Here is a 16,269-nt window from a genome sequence, read left to right as displayed (position 1 = left end):
TTTTTTTTATATTTTTAATTTTAGTCACTCGTAACTTAAGAAAAACGTTTCTTAAATTTTTTTTTCATTTTTTTTATTTTTTACTTTTTAGTGTTACACTTTTCAAACATTAAAATATATCGTAATGTTTTTTATTAAAATATAAATATGTATAAAACATATGATGTACAAATATGAAAAGTAGTCGGAATCGGCAAAAAATGAAACTTTATTGTTTATTTATGAAGCATAACGTAAACAAGTAACGTAAAAAGTGAAATTAAGTATAGCTACAATCTGTAAACGTTTCAAGTTTCTTCATTGTAAAAAACAAGAGAATTTAAGCATTTTCCATTAAAATCGCTTTTTTTTATTTAAATTAATAAACAAAAAAAATTGTTATTGACTATTCGTGTATTGTTCCCGCGAATACATATGTCTGCAAATTTTCATTCATGTGCATTGAAGAAAAGGCAGTCAAATTAACATCTAAAGATTTAACCCAAACGATTCAACCAAGCAATTTATGTAACAAATATTTTAAATTAATTTGTGTTAAAAAAAAACAAGATTGTAAAGTGATGTTAAAAATTTAATGAACGTTGGCAGTCTAATCAGAGTTGTGTTCGTTGTTCTCTGTTCTCTGGTCTAAGGACTAAACCCGGGAGCAGTCGCGCCGTTAGAAAAAATCTAACATTTTATCCTTTTCCGTGAAAATTTTGCAACATAACTTTCCACTCGTAAGTGCCTCGAGGAAGATTGTAGTAATGCGTAGGTTTTTTTCGTATTATTTTTCTTATCATTTCTTATTTTTTTTAATTTTAATTTTTTTTATTCTTTTATTTTTTATTTGTGGAATTTGTGGTTCTGGTGAGAACCAATTAACTTTAAAATTGTTAGAAATAGATATTTTTAACATAACAATACAAATATTATAAAATAAACATTTGTTTCAAATTCGTATTTAAATTCGTATAGTTAGATAAAATCTAACGCGCAACTGCTTGCCGGGTGCATCTAAACATTCCGTATATGTATTTGGCACCGAGGACTTTTCTACTGGTTCTTTGCGGCACGCGGCCATATTTCAACCAATAAGTGGCAAGGTGCCAAACACGTATACGGAATGTTATTCGGTGCGAAATTGATATACGGACAACGTTTACGGACCGAAAAAGACAACTTTTTATTAGAGTCAGTTAAAAGAGGTTGATTAAAATACTTGTTAATGTATTATTAAATAAAAAATAAAACAATTATAGCATTTGGAATGTTTTTTGGTGAGAAATTCATATGCTTTGTACAGTGCCGGCAAAAAAATCTTTACATTGCCAAATAAATCACCAAATTTGAAGACAATTTGCATGCGTTCTGTCTGGGCTTGGAGGGGAGGGTAGGGGAGGGGGGATAGCGTACTTGCGACGGGAATTATCTGTAGTTTACGGACCGCTTAGCTTATTTAAGGTATTCTGCGCGTTTGCACTGTAAACAGTTGGCTTTGTGTGGGTAGTCAGTGTTAAACTTCTTCTCATTTACCGCGTAAAGTTTGAGATCGTCAAATTCTAAATTGAACTGACAAATATGGGTCGAAAGAGACTCACAAAAGAGGAGAAGGTTCCCGCTTTAACATTACTGGAGAAATTAGACTCTGTAATTACCGTAGCACGTTATATTGGTGCTTCAAAATGGGCTATTTATCAACTGAAACGCTGCAGCCGGACGTTTCAGTTGATAATAGCCCCTCTTGAAACACCAATATCACGTGCTACGGTAATTACAGAGTCGCATTTCTCCAGTAATGTTAAAGCACGAACCTTCTCCTATTTTGTGAGTCTCTTTCGACCCATATTTGTCAGTTCAATTTAGAATTTGACGATCTCAAACTTTACGCGGTAAATGAGAAGAAGTTTAATACTGACTACCCACACAAAACAAACTGTTTACAGTGCAAACGCGCAGAATACCCTAAATAAGCCAACCAGTCCGTAAACTACAGATAATTCCCGTCGCAAGTACGCTATCCCCCTCCCCTACCCTACCCTCCAAGCGCAGACAGAACGCAAGCAAATTGTCTTCAAATTTGGTGATTTATTTGGCAATGTAAAGATTTTTTTTGCCGGCACTGTATTCATTTAGCCATTTATTCATGTCTTCTTCATTTCTAATGCCGACTCTGTATTTATTTACATTGATTACAATGTATTTAACACTTTTTCGTAAATCCATTATGTAAATAATAGTAGGGGAGAGAAGTATGCTAAATGTGCAGTTACTCGAGCGCTTTGGAGACCTATTGGGTTGTGAAGGGTAGGTCCTAAAACCAAAAAAAGTTAAGTAAAGTTTTCCATTTTAGTGGGCGCTTGCCATTTCTTACTTTAATTTTCCATTTCCAACAATCGCTTTTTCCGATTATAGCGCCATCTATCCATAATTTGAAAAAATGTTTCGAATAAAAGTTGCTTATTTTTACGTAAAGAATCCAAATATGGAATAAAAATTAGGGGCTCCTATTTAATATTTTAAAGTAACCCCCCACCCCACCTCCATGGGGGTCGTGTTTGGTACCATTCGATAGATTTTTCATAAATAATGATTAAGTGTATTTTGTAGTTTTTGATCTAATGTTTATTTTGCGAAATATCGCGGGATTTGTATTTAAAATTTTAAATTTACCACCCACCCCTCTCCGTGGTGGTCGTGTTTGGCATCATTCGATAGATTCTTGAAAAGTATTGAAAAAGTATTTTTTTGTTTTTTGATCTAACGTTCATTTCGCGAATTATTCTCTTTTTTTTGTGAAACTTTTTAACTCGCCCATTTCCTTACGCCCCGCTCAAATCGTCAGATTTTTGAAATCTACACTCTTTTGCATGTACTTAACTTACCTTTTCTTAATCTGACATTTTCGAGTATTTTTTGAGGATAGATTTTTTTTCGGGCCCCCCTTAACGAACTCTCCTGTGTTAAGAGCTAATATATGGTAGAGATACATCTGCAGGGCACCAGGTTTCTCACCATATGATAATCTGACGCGCTCGAGTAACTGCAAAAATCCCCGCTTGGGCTCCCCTACCATAAACAATATTTTATAGAATAAATAATATTTAAAATACAACCGCAAACATATAACCAAGTTAACGCATTTTCGTCTGGTAGCACACAGCCCTAAACTTGCAACAGAAACAGAATTGAATAGCTGAAACAGATCTAAACATATAAAACAACTCGTGAAAGTCATTAAAAATTCTGCGAAAGCGAAACCTTGGTCAAATAAAGAAATAATTTCTCCCAAATCTATACCATTCCATTTATGAATTTCGCACTAAATAACATTCCATATAGATAATAATTATTTTATTTTTCTTTAATAAAATACATTAACAGAATATTTAAAAATCACTCATCTTTAACTGACTTTAATAAAAAGTCGTCTTTTTTAGTCTACGAATATTTAACATTCCGCATATGAATTTCGCACCAAATAACATTCCGTATACGTGTTTGGCACCTCGCCGCCTATTGGTTGAAATATGGCCGCGAGCTGCAAAGAACCAATAGAAAAGTCCTAAGTGCCAAGTACATATACGGAATGTTTAGATGCCTCCGTTCACTGAACAATTACTTACCCTATTCAATGTATTGTTTAGCTGTCCCATAGTTCTGTTAAAATTTAAAAATTTAAACGCCTTTAAATATATTAAACATAAGGCAATAGCAAGTATGTTGACTCGATTATATTCAAGATAATTCACATATTCCAAGTTACCATACGCCTTAAGATTTTTTTTGATTGTATCAACGGCAGAAGGTACTTTCACCATATTGAGTATGGAATAAATTAATCCAGTAAGCATTAGCTGGAATAAAAATATGTATCTATTACAAAAACTAACATTTTTAAAATCATGTTTTCAATATCATATATAGGGTGTTTCATTAATAATTGGAAATATAAACTGTTGATTCCCGTGATCAAAATATTAAGGTTGCACCCAAATTACCTATGTACTTTGAAAATGCTTCCTAAGAGCTCTTTAAAGATGGAGTCTTGTAATAATTTTTTTAAATACCTCCAGAACGCTTCTATTTAGAAAATCAAAAACCTGTACGCCTATTTATCTTCTAGAGATAAATCGTCCATAAATTGAGAATTTCTAGTACGAAGTGCGTCCGTGGCCGGACTAGGACTATACACTTCACTAGATTACAAGAACGTTCGTACCTACTAAATGCAGATTCTCAGTTACACTAAGGATTACATTTTAATTCATTTTAGCCATTTATATGGTTTTTGTTTTTGTTTTGTTAGCCGGTTTTTGTTTGATCAGATTTCTCGTAATCTAAGTGTCCAATCCGTTGAAGCCGTTCTAGTAAACTTTGAAAAGTTTCTCTTCTTGGTTGTCGTCTATCTGATAATTCCTGATGTTAAATTCTTATTGCTAGTTGTACATTTTTGTTATACTTGGCTAGCACAAAAATCATATTAAGAGGAAACAGTAGCGATCAACAGGTAGCCAAAACGCGTTCCAAGATTGCGGCTGTAATTTTGAATATTTTTCGAGATATTTGGCACATGTATTCGTAATATAATAAAGAATGGCGGTACAGAGCCCAATTTGAAAAATATATTAATATGTGGAAATTACTCTGTAATTAAATACAATATTAAAAAAACCAACCTGTACCGCCATTAAGAAGAACACAAAAATACACTTTCTTCAAATAAACTTTTTTATTCGATGCCTAGATTTTGTGTCATTTTGGAACTACTAATGAAATAAAAAATTTTAGTAGTTCCAAAATGACACAAAATCTAGGCATCGGATAAAAAAGTTTATTTGAAGAAAGTGTATTTTTTTGTTCTTCTTAATGGCGGTACAGGCTCGTTTTTTTAATATTGTATTTAATTACAGAGTAATTTCTACATATTAATATATTTTTCAAATTGGGCTCTGTACCGCCATTGTTTACGAATACGTGTGCCAAATATCTCTAAAAAATATTCAAAATTACAGCCGCAATCTTGGAACGCGTTTACGCTACCTGTTGATCGCTACTGTTTCCTCTTAATAACTGGAACTATGAAAATAGTACAATGTCAAATGTTTAAGCAAATTTAGTGTGAAAGTCATAGTCAACTAGATGGAATATTGTATGTTTTTATCAATATTAAACGCACCAACAATCTTAAGTACGTAGGTAATAGAGAGTTATTGCCACCGGCAAATAAAGGATCCTTTATTACAGGATACTTTAATAAAGGACAAATACAGGACGGGTCTAAAAGAGTGGTATTGCAAACGCAGTTAAAGAATCTTTTATTTTGACAAATGACATGAAATATTTTTGTAAATATAAAAATAACTTATAAAATTCCATTTGTCGATATAAAATTAAAATAAGATAATTGAAGAGTAAAACGTTAAATTTAATTATTTTGTCATTTAAAGATGTTTAGAGAACAACATAATATATATCCCATAATACTCATCGTTCATAAATATGGAAGTGCAATAAATTGGAAATACTATTTTATGAGTTTTTAAATACTTTTGCATTATGGGTATATGTAATGGGGAATTTCTGGAGAATATATTATTAGGGAATAGTGGATATCCATTCCTCAACTACAACTACCGAATGACACCATTCCAGAATTTTCAGACAGAAGTTGTGTTTTTATAATCCATCACAAATCCCTTCAAGAATTGTTATTGAAAGAACATTTGGTATTGTGAAGAGATTTCCCATTTTACCATATGTAATGAGATGCAGCTTGTTCAGTTTTACATATTGCAGTAGTACATAATAGAGAAAACGTTGAAATACTGGCAAATGAGTGTGCTGTTGATATTGATATAGAAGCTGTGGCAGTACATTTTCAACCAGGAGCTAATCTAATGCGACTAAATTGTGTGTGTGTTTGTTTAAAATTATTGTTCGACATTTAAAGCTAGCGCTTAAACTAATTTTATTTTTATTGGACTGCAGTTTGTTAATAAATTTATAAATAAATATAAATATTATATTGGTGACTGATTTTAAGTATTTTATGATCATTAGCAGGTTTTAAATAATAAATTTATAAATATATACATACATGCTATTGGCGTTTGATCTTTTATCCATTTGGCCCTCTCTTTCTTTCTTTTCACCTCTGGATAACTAGTTATCAGGAAGTTTATCTGACAGATTAGATACTAATAGATATCTGACAGAGAAAAACTTCCCGTTAACTAGTTATCCGGAGCTGAAAAGACAGATACTAAGGATACTGTTATATAAACTTCCCAATAATTAGTTATCTGAAAATGAAAAGACCTCTAATCTGTCAGATAAACTTCCCGATATACAAAAAGATAATAGAAGAATTAAGCTTTATGCTGGTTTTTATTAATTTTTTTGGCAATGTTTAAATAAACAAATACTGATGGCATGAAATGGATCACGAACAAGGAGGAATGAAGAAGGAACTGGAGATTGTGTTTACCATTAAACGCATAAAACTGCAGTATCTGGGACACATATGATAAATCAGCACCGTTACTCCCTGCTGCAGTACATATTGCAAGGTACAGTCAAAGGTAAGCGAAGACCTGGTAGAGGGAGAATATCAATGGAACTGTTTCGAATCGCAGCTAGCAAGGTTACGATTGCTATATGATTTCCAACATTCGAAACGGATAAGAACCAAAAGAAGAAGATGGCATGAAAATGAAAGTGTATTAATACTTTTGATTAAAAACTTTATAGATTCTTATCTATAAAAGATTAAATTTTCAAAAATAAATACTTGAACCTTTGTTTTATTTTGTTAACCTGTTGTTATATATCTGTTGAATAGAACTCTATTTTGAATCTAGAATTTTAACAAATCCTAACTTTCATTAAAATTTATTGATCTTATATCTTCAATCTCTTATATCTTCAATAAATATTTATTTCTATAGAAAAATGTAAAATATATTGAGTTTAATAAATGAGTTACTGATATTTTAAGTCTGATCATTGTAATTAGTAACAATTTAAAATTATTTAGGTAATATTCCTTTTTACAACTTCTTGTAATAACTCAAGCTTCAATAAAATGTTCTTTTCTATATTCGTTTGGGTCAAAACATCAATAATCTATATCTCAGAATATTACTTAGAGTTGTTTTTAATAAATAAAACCCAACATACAACTTTAATGATGAAAGTTTAATCAAATATCAATCCCACAATACATAAATTATCAATCCAAAGAAGCGACAAGATAAATTCAAAATACAAGTGAAGTTAGACCTTTCTTCACATTTTTGACACGTTATGTCAAAATAAAGGAACTTTTATTAAAATAAAGGTGTCCTCTAATTTTCCTTAAATACAGGCGGCCTGTATTTTATTAAAAGACAAAAATAAAAGACGCAATACTGCGCATGCTTATGTCAAAATAAAGGATCTTTTATTACAGGTCGACTTAAAAGACGTTGGCAATAACTCTCTTTTGTTATTTCAACCAATATTAATAAATTAAGGATCACTCCAGATTAATATGTATTTATTTTCGAAAAATGATTTTTGATTGAATATTTTCAAGACCAACCTAATAAAATTTCAAACGATTTCACGTAATTTTTTTTGCAATTACTGTTTGGCTTAAAGAATCACGAATAACTCATAAATTAAAGCAGTTGGGTATAGGGAATGCTTAAGAAATAAAAAAGTAACATAAAATATCGTTTCATTATAATACTAAAATACAGGGTGTTTAGAAATTTCATTTTAGAAAATTCAGAAAATAGTCATTCCGAGTTTTGACCAACCCTGTATACTAATCGCTATATTAATAATACTTCACTATATCAATAATCTTTAACAATAATAGACTATATTAAAAATGATTTGAACATAAATAAAGTTTTTGATGTCAAATCAGTACAATTCTGCAGGGTGTGAATATTGCTACGAGATTGATACAAAAAACATACATTTCAAATCATGATTTGGGACTTTTGGGAGTGCTCCTCGTAACATTCAACGTATCTTGGTTTGTTTATTTCTAGTGCAGCTTTATTGTGATTTTAGTATAAATATTCCAATTAATGTGTGACTTAATCTGTGCATACTCACGAGTATAATTGCTAGATCCACGTAATTCCAAAATTTTAAAAAGTAATATCCTCGAAAATACATTATTTCTCGTATCTCCTCCAAAAGATAAAATAATATAAATATATAGGAAAACACTTTGCAGATCAAAACGACTATGCCCCATGTTGTTTTGAATTGTATTAGGTTGACAGTCCGTATATCATCTGACGGAATGACTCCTCCTGTTGAGGGAAACTCGAAAACAAGCTTCGCTAAAAATATTAAAGCGAAATTAATTGCAATGTGAGGTATCTTCTTTTATATACAGGGTGTCCCAGACTAACTTATCCAGGCTATATCTCTTGAACCAATAGAGATTTTCGAATGGGACAAAAACTGATCTATTCCATTTATAATACACTTTAATATGGCGTAGATAAAATCATCCCCTAAACATTCATCCCTTAGTTACAACCCCTAACTTTAGTGTTTTTAATAGCACCCTGTACATTTTTTATAGTTTTGGATGTGGTCTTCTATCGTCTATTCAACAGATTTTTAAAAAATAATATCGGTTCGTAAGTAATCAAGAAAATATCAGTTTATTTTTGTTAATTATGTGTCCCAAAATAACTTATCCAGGCTATATTTCTTAAACGAATAGAGATTTTCGAATGGGACAAAAACTGATCTATTCTATTTGTAATACAATTTAATATGGCTGAGAAAAAATCATCCCCTAAATGTACATTCCTTAGTTACATCCACTAACTTTAATTTTTTTAATAGCACTGTAAGGGATGAATATTTAGGGGACGATTTTTTTTCTACACCATATTATACACGGAATAGATCAGTTTTTGTCCCATTCGAAAATCTATATTCGTTTAAGAAATATAGCCTGGATAAATTAGTCTGGGACACATAATTGTTCCGTGGGTGGTGTACGGAAACAATTATGAAATTAAAGTAAGTGTAAAACAACGAAGAGTAATATATTTATTTATTTTGGGTAAACAAGCGTGCTTCGTTTATATCTCGTAAGGGTTTGTTATTTTAGCGAGGGTGTGACTGCGAACCGTGTCCGGTGTGTCGATACTGACCGAGACCACAAACGCTATTATGTCATCATATATGCGGTTCTACCATGTGGTCAGAAAAGGCGATAAATTACTAAATCTGGCGTTTTAAAAGCTGAGAACCTTTCTGTAGTTTCTAAGAAGTTGACATAAAGAGGCTGGCCCTTTATCTGGTACCGTAATCTATGAGTTTGCGTTTCCCATACATAAACTGAACAGGCCATCAACATCTGGTTTTGTATTTAGGAGCGAAACACATGTGAATTTTAAATGCCCCATATTATTTTCGTTTAGAAAAGAAAGTTAATATTTAAAATTAGCAATTAAAAAAATAGTAAAATAGTAATTGAAGCGTGTCGCTATATAATTAACAAAAATAAATTGATATTTTCTTGATTACTTACGAACCGATTTTATTTTTAAAAAATCTGTTGAATAGACGATAGAAGACCACATTAAAAAAATTAAAGTTAGGGGTTGTAACTAAGGGATAAATATTTAGGGGTTGATTTTTTCTACGTCATATTAAAGTGTATTACAAATGAAAAATAGACCAGTTTTTGTTCCATTCGAAAAACTCTATTCGTTTAAGAGATATAACCTGGATAAATTAGTGCGGGACACCATGTATATTATTATTTATAAAACATACTTTTTTCTTCATTTTTTATAAAATTTATTCAATGCTTACACAGCAGCAATAAACAACGTTAAACGGCTAGTGACATCGTGTACTTAGAGCAAAAATAAATATTAACATGAAAGAAGAGAGAAAAAGGATATTTAAAAATAGGATAGGAAATGACTAGTCTGCAAAGGAAGGTTCCAGAAGAGAGGTGGACTAATAATGAGAACAATAAATGAGAACTTTTATGAACCGGGTCAGTCATCTTGTCTCATTTTCGCGTATATCTCAAGGTACGCTGGATCCAGGACTATACCTGCAGGCGATACATTTGAGAATGACTGTCACCATAAAGATCTAGAAAAACTTCGAATCAAGTAAGAAGTCCCGTCAAAATGACTAGTTTGCAGAAGAGAGGTGGACTAATAATGAGAACAATAAATTTCTAAACGGTTTAACTTATTTTGATCATGAGTTTGAAAGGTATTGACAAGTAGTGTCTGATTCTCCCAAGGTCAAATATGATATCTGAAGGTAGATATTATAAGATTTCGTGAACTTGAAAAACCGTGTTTTCACAAAAGAAATGAATTTGATCATACTTAAGAGGCATATAACTTAAAAAATTTATGGTGACACAAACACATGAAACATGAAACACATAACCGACCATGACCATGTGCCATATAATGACTGAAAACAGATAGCCAATCAGATAGCGCAAGATTTGTCAAAAGTCATGTTCCACCAATCACGATGCCGACATCAGCGCCTCTGACAAATTGGAAGGAAAATAAATATGATTAAATTTTTTTATTAGAGTGCGCGGGGCATGTGACTGAACACAGACAGCGCAGGATTTGTTAAAAGTCATGTTCCACCAATCACGATGCCGAAATCAGCGCCTCGCACACCCTCTGACAAATTGGAAGTAAATTAAATACGATTACATTTTTTTACTAGAGTGCGCGGGGCATGGACAGATGTCAAATTTATACACGCATATTTTAAAGGTTAGGGCTGACTAAAAATCATATTAATTTAATATCAGTAATGCCATCTATGTGTCAGCCTACGAACTTTTCATCCCTATGCTTACTTACCAACTCCAAAAATATTTAAATTTGCGTTATACACGGTAAAATCTACAAATACTGCTCTCGTCCCTCTTGTGATCCACATATTATCCTTCAAATTTTTTATTATTTCCTGGGTTTCAACTTTCGTGTCTGAAAAATCGTTATAAAATCCGCCTCCACCATAAGTAGCAATTTTACCCCGATATTTCAAACTTTTTGTTACGGTTTCGTCGTAGTAAGTCCACCTATATAAAAATAGAATAAGAGAAATAAAAGACTTGAAGTTAACATTATGAGGTTGTTAGAGAAATACACACAGCGACAAAATTAACAGAATACCTTAAAAATGGGTCATGTTAGATGTCTAGAATTTCCTAAACCTATTGTCCCATTTGATATTTGATTCATTTTTTTAGTATATTATAACACTATTATTAGTCGGTAGAAGTCGGTAAATTAGTAGTTGTTTACGTTTTTCGTCAATAGTTCTAAACGTAAGCGGTTTAGCGTAAACACTATTCTATACAAAAATGTTTTACATTAAATTTGAAACGAAAAAGGTCATATGCATAATTGTTCTAAGATCAACGGTTCCGGAGTTACGGAGGGTGTAAAGTAGAGGTTTTCCATATTTTTTACATTTTTTGGGAAAATTATAATATTATTACTGAGGAAACTAATTTTTTTAACAGGATTGTGTTTTCTAAATATAATTTGCTACTTCAACAGCCGGTGATATGTTACTGATAATATAAACCCTTGAAGAAACGTCAACCTCACCAGCTTCAAGAGGCTTCTACAGGCCTAGGCTAGGCCATATAAATCTCTGGTACCTACGATAAAACCCACTCTGAACTTTCTGTCGCATGAATATCTTTCCAACAGTAAAATTTTCGTTTCAAATTTAATGTAGAACATTTTTGTATAGAATATTGTTCACGCTAAACCGCTTAGGTTTAGAAATATTGACCAAAAACGTAAAAAACTACTAATTTACCGCCATCTCCCCTCCTCCTCCCCCAAACCCGTCGCTCAAAATGGTGTACCTTTTTACTGAACAATATGTGGACCATATAGAACAATTTGGTGTTGAAGAATAGCTTCCACTTTGGATGTCTGGGTTTGGGTCTAGTTATACACCATACTAGATACCTATGTACTTTTATATTACAAAAGAAGTATGCTATGCTGGTCTTGATCAATGTCATTTCAAATCTAGAGTTTCTGTTTCTACCTCTTGTAAGGTTCAAGGAAATGTCAAACGCTGTCGTACTTTTCTGCCAATTATGTCACACAAATATTCGATCGGGTTAAGATCTGGACTATGCGATGGCCAATTCAAAGTACTAAGATTTACTTGTAAATATTCGATTATAGTTTGTGAACGTGAGTACGTGAGGTCTTGCATTATCGTGCGTTAGCAAAAGAAATGTTACCATATAAGGAGCCGACAGCATGGTAGCTAAGTTCTTCGCCATGTAAGATCACTGCTTGAACACACTCATCGCGGGTCAAATTCCTTGTAGCGCGTTCCATTTCCACAAAACGACAAAAAAATACGGACTTAATTGAAATTTTAAATAATAAATCTACTAATTTTCACAACAAATCATACACTTTTTGACTGTTAACAATTTGACATATATTAAATTGAGAATTTCTCATAGCCTACTTTTTATTGATAAAAACACGGCTATTATTGTTAATGTACCTAACTTTTTTAATATCCAACATAAGCAAATTAATCAAAAAGGAAAATGTTAATAAAGCCTAGAGCTACAATTGAATTTTAATTTCCATATTTTAACCTGTCTAACAACAATATCATTACATCGGATAACAGTTTAGGAAATTCGAGACATCTAACATATCCCATTTTTAAGGTGTTCCGTTAATTTTGGCGCTGTGTGTATTTGTTTTTTTTATTTAATATGCTCTACAAGCCTTGTAGGCCTAGGGTATTACAACTTAACAATTACAATTTTACGTAGTACAAATGACAATATACTAATGTCTTATATAGGGGAGTGCAATTAGAACGAAAACATGCATTGTTTCGGAAAAATTCAAACAAGCTTATATTTTTCTAAAACTTTTTTTGTTAGTTGGAAACCACATGGAAAACTTTTTTATTATCAATTTTACGAAAAAAAGTTATTCTTCATAAAATGCTCTGGATAGTCAAAAATCTAAAACTCAAGCATCAGATATCAAATTTTATCAATTTTATACGAGTCAAAAATATGAATTTCGTTAAAGAGTAAAGTACCTTTATATTTCAGAATATCAAAAAATGCTATTATGAAAAGCTATTTGAAATTAAAACTATGTTTAAATATACAATTACATTATTCTAATCGAAAATATTTTTTCATTTTTTTCTCAAATTACGGATACTCATCATTATTTTATTACAATAATTATGAACAACTATTTTATTATCACTTTTACGAAAAAAGTTATTCTTCATAAAATGCTGTCCCTGGTCTAAAATCTAAGATACAACCATCAGATATTAAACTTTTTTATCTTTATACGAGGTATGTAAAAAATATGAATTTTTCTTAAGAGTCTTTATTATTCACAATATTTTAATTGAACGGATGTAATTGAACACTAAAACAAATTTTTTAATTCCAAACAACTTTTCTTAATAACAATTTTCGATATTGTGAAATTTAACGATACTTTACTCTTGAGTGAAATTCATATTTTTTTACATACCTCGTACAAAATTCATTAAATTTGATATTTGATGATTGCATCTTAGATCATATACGATGTAGAGTATTTTATAAAGAATAACTTTTTTTCTTGAAACTGATAATAAAAAAGTTATCAATATAGGTTCCAAGTTACGCAGACATACTGTATAAGAGATTTTTTTTGCTGAACATTTATTATTGTTGAAGTTTATTATTAAATGTATTTTAGGTAAGTTTTACAGAAAAAAAGTGTTGATCACTTTATATAAACATTTTTTAGCTGGTAATTTTCGGTTTTTGTATTACATTTTTATCTTTCTTAATTTTCTCAAAAAGAAATAGTCTATTTCATTTCTAAAGTAAAATAATTTAGTGCATTTTAAAGATTACATCGTAAGCTTTAAAAAAGCCCTTATAAAACTGTAATAGATCTGTTCAAACTTGAGTAATACCGGCTTAAAGTGGTGGTAATTCTATAAAACTACGAAGATTTCAAAAATTACATTTTTTAAGAAGTCATATCATTTGAATTAAATTTTTGAGATTTTTTTTTTGAATGAAACATCATTTAGTACGATGCTTTGTTAATTTGTGCAAAATTGAGGGTTTTATAAGAGAAATTGTATTAGTTACACATTTTTAAATAATTTTTAAACAAAATTCATGTAAGGCTCACTTTCCACCCCCACCGTACTTATGCCCATATATTTTATTTCTTTTTATTATAACCATAAGATAGCTTAATTATTGTTCTTTTCGGTTCAATTTGTAAAAAAATTTCATTTGATCCATTAGTTAAAGAATTACATTAATATAACTCAACCGTGCACTTCGCCGTACGCTAGTTTACAGTGCGCCAATGTTTGTGAGAAGGATGACTTCAGCGTTATAAATAAATGATTATAGAAGATACAGATTTAATTTTATAAAATTCTTTATATAAGGTTTGTTTTGTAAAATTTTCTGAATTTTTCAATGGTCAAGTCAGTTTTGTTCTAACATTTATGTCTTCGGAGTTATTTAAAAAACATCAAACTTCGTAGTTCATTTGTTTAATAAAAAATGAAGCACCCACTTTTCGAGTAGAACTTTTTGATATGTTGTTTATTAAACATTTCTTAATGAAATTACAAAAAGTTCTATCTTGTTTGATTTTTTCCGAAGTGAAAATATATATATATATATATATATATGCACTCCCCTAATATATTATATAATTTTACTTAATGTCAATGTAAAAATTGCTGCACCATGTTTCTCCACTGTATCCTATTTTTCGCTTTCTCTTTCCAGTCTGTAATTTCCATCGATCCTATATCTTCCTGAAAGTTTTCGTGCCTTCTTTTTCTTAGTCTACCTTGTCTACTTGTCCCATGTGTTGTTCCTTGTTGTTCCCTGTGTATTTGTATTAAAATAAAAATTTTTGTTTTTTTTTTCATTAGATGCGTTATTTAAGCAGAATTCTCCTATATTCGTTGTGCTATTACCAAAAGGCACTAAAAATTTTGAATTATAAACTTACCCTGTGGCTGTTCCTATTCCAAACTTTTCTTTGTCTTCTGCCTCCTCTGAGTATTCGTCGTAACAATCAAGAAACATTCTTAGAAAATATTCGTGGACAATACATGAGTCATTACGTACTTTAACCTAATGAATGAAAATATTATGAGTTTACTATGTTATGTATTAGTTTTATGAAGATCCATATACCATTCTGATTCTTGGTACTCCCAAAACTTTGTTTTCGTAAAGAATATTCATACCATCTGAATCCTTTGCTTCACCATTGCCATATGTCGACTCCCAAAAGAAACTATTGATCATATGGCCTTCCACATACTGTTAAAATAAGAGAAGTTTAAAAGACTAAATGTTCACTCTAATGGCATATAGAACAACGTAATGTTACTCTACATCCCACCAGACTGAAAACAATGGGAACCTTCTCTGGTTACAGAGAATTACACCTCCTTTTTCTGGTTACACCTCCGAGGCTTCTACAATTTGCAAGCCATACGGATGCTGAGACTAAGGAAGATGAGGGAATTTTACAATTTATAATTCATGTCCCATCTGCTCAGCGCGGCAAAGTTCCAACGAGAATGGCTCCCTTCGTACTCCAATCAGAGTAAACATGTAAATCAAAAATGAATAACCATTTTCAATTTCGTTGCAAAACGAAAATACAGCCGCATCATATTCTAGTCCAATCAGAGAGTGCAGCAAGCACCTCTACCGGTTTCGAAACTTATTAGTCTCTCATCAGGAGGCACATATGCTGCTCTCTCTGATCCAGCCAAAACAAACCCTTGCGTGCAGTCACGGATTGCAACCCCTGCACGTCGGGGTTTGTTTTGGTTGGATCAGAGAGAGCAGCATGTGTGCCTCCTGATGAGAGACTAATAAGTTTCGAAACCGGTAGAGGTGCTTGCTGCACTCTATGATTGGACTAGAATATCATGCGGCTGTATTTTCGTTTTGCAACGAAATTGAAAACGGTTATTCATTTTTTATTTACATGTTTACTCTGATTGGAGTACGAAGGGAACCATTCTCGTTGGAACTTTGCCGCGCTGAGCAGATGGGACGTGAATTATAAATTGTAAAATTCCCTCATCTTCCTTAGTCTCAGCATCCGTATGGCTTGCAAATTGTAGAAGCCTCGGAGGTGTAACCAAAGAAGGTTTCCATTGTTTTCAGTCTGGTGGGATGTAGAGTAACACTACATT

The 16,269-nt window shown here is 31.6% G+C and overlaps 1 protein-coding gene across 3 annotated transcripts in view; it reads right to left on the bottom strand.

Moving 5' to 3' along the window:
• The window catches only part of LOC114325536 (polycystin-2-like), a 75,461-nt gene that overhangs the window by 47,174 nt on the left and 12,018 nt on the right, over window positions 1-16,269 (bottom strand). For 2 of the 3 annotated variants that reach the window (XM_050656330.1, XM_028273606.2), the window contains exons 4-8: window positions 15,251-15,379; window positions 15,063-15,187; window positions 10,860-11,080; window positions 8,092-8,324; window positions 3,606-3,836 (exon numbers count right to left, since the gene is read on the bottom strand). In XM_050656330.1, coding sequence (XP_050512287.1) covers window positions 3,606-3,836; window positions 8,092-8,324; window positions 10,860-11,080; window positions 15,063-15,187; window positions 15,251-15,379 — 939 coding nt within the window. The remainder of the gene's footprint in view (window positions 1-3,605; window positions 3,837-8,091; window positions 8,325-10,859; window positions 11,081-15,062; window positions 15,188-15,250; window positions 15,380-16,269) is intronic. The other variant, XM_028273607.2, reaches the window with a different exon arrangement.

Source organism: Diabrotica virgifera, chromosome 1 (assembly GCF_917563875.1).
Source record: "Diabrotica virgifera virgifera chromosome 1, PGI_DIABVI_V3a".
In the NCBI taxonomy this organism is placed as follows: Eukaryota; Metazoa; Arthropoda; class Insecta; order Coleoptera; family Chrysomelidae; genus Diabrotica; species Diabrotica virgifera.
This window is presented reverse-complemented; position numbering and strand designations above follow the sequence as displayed.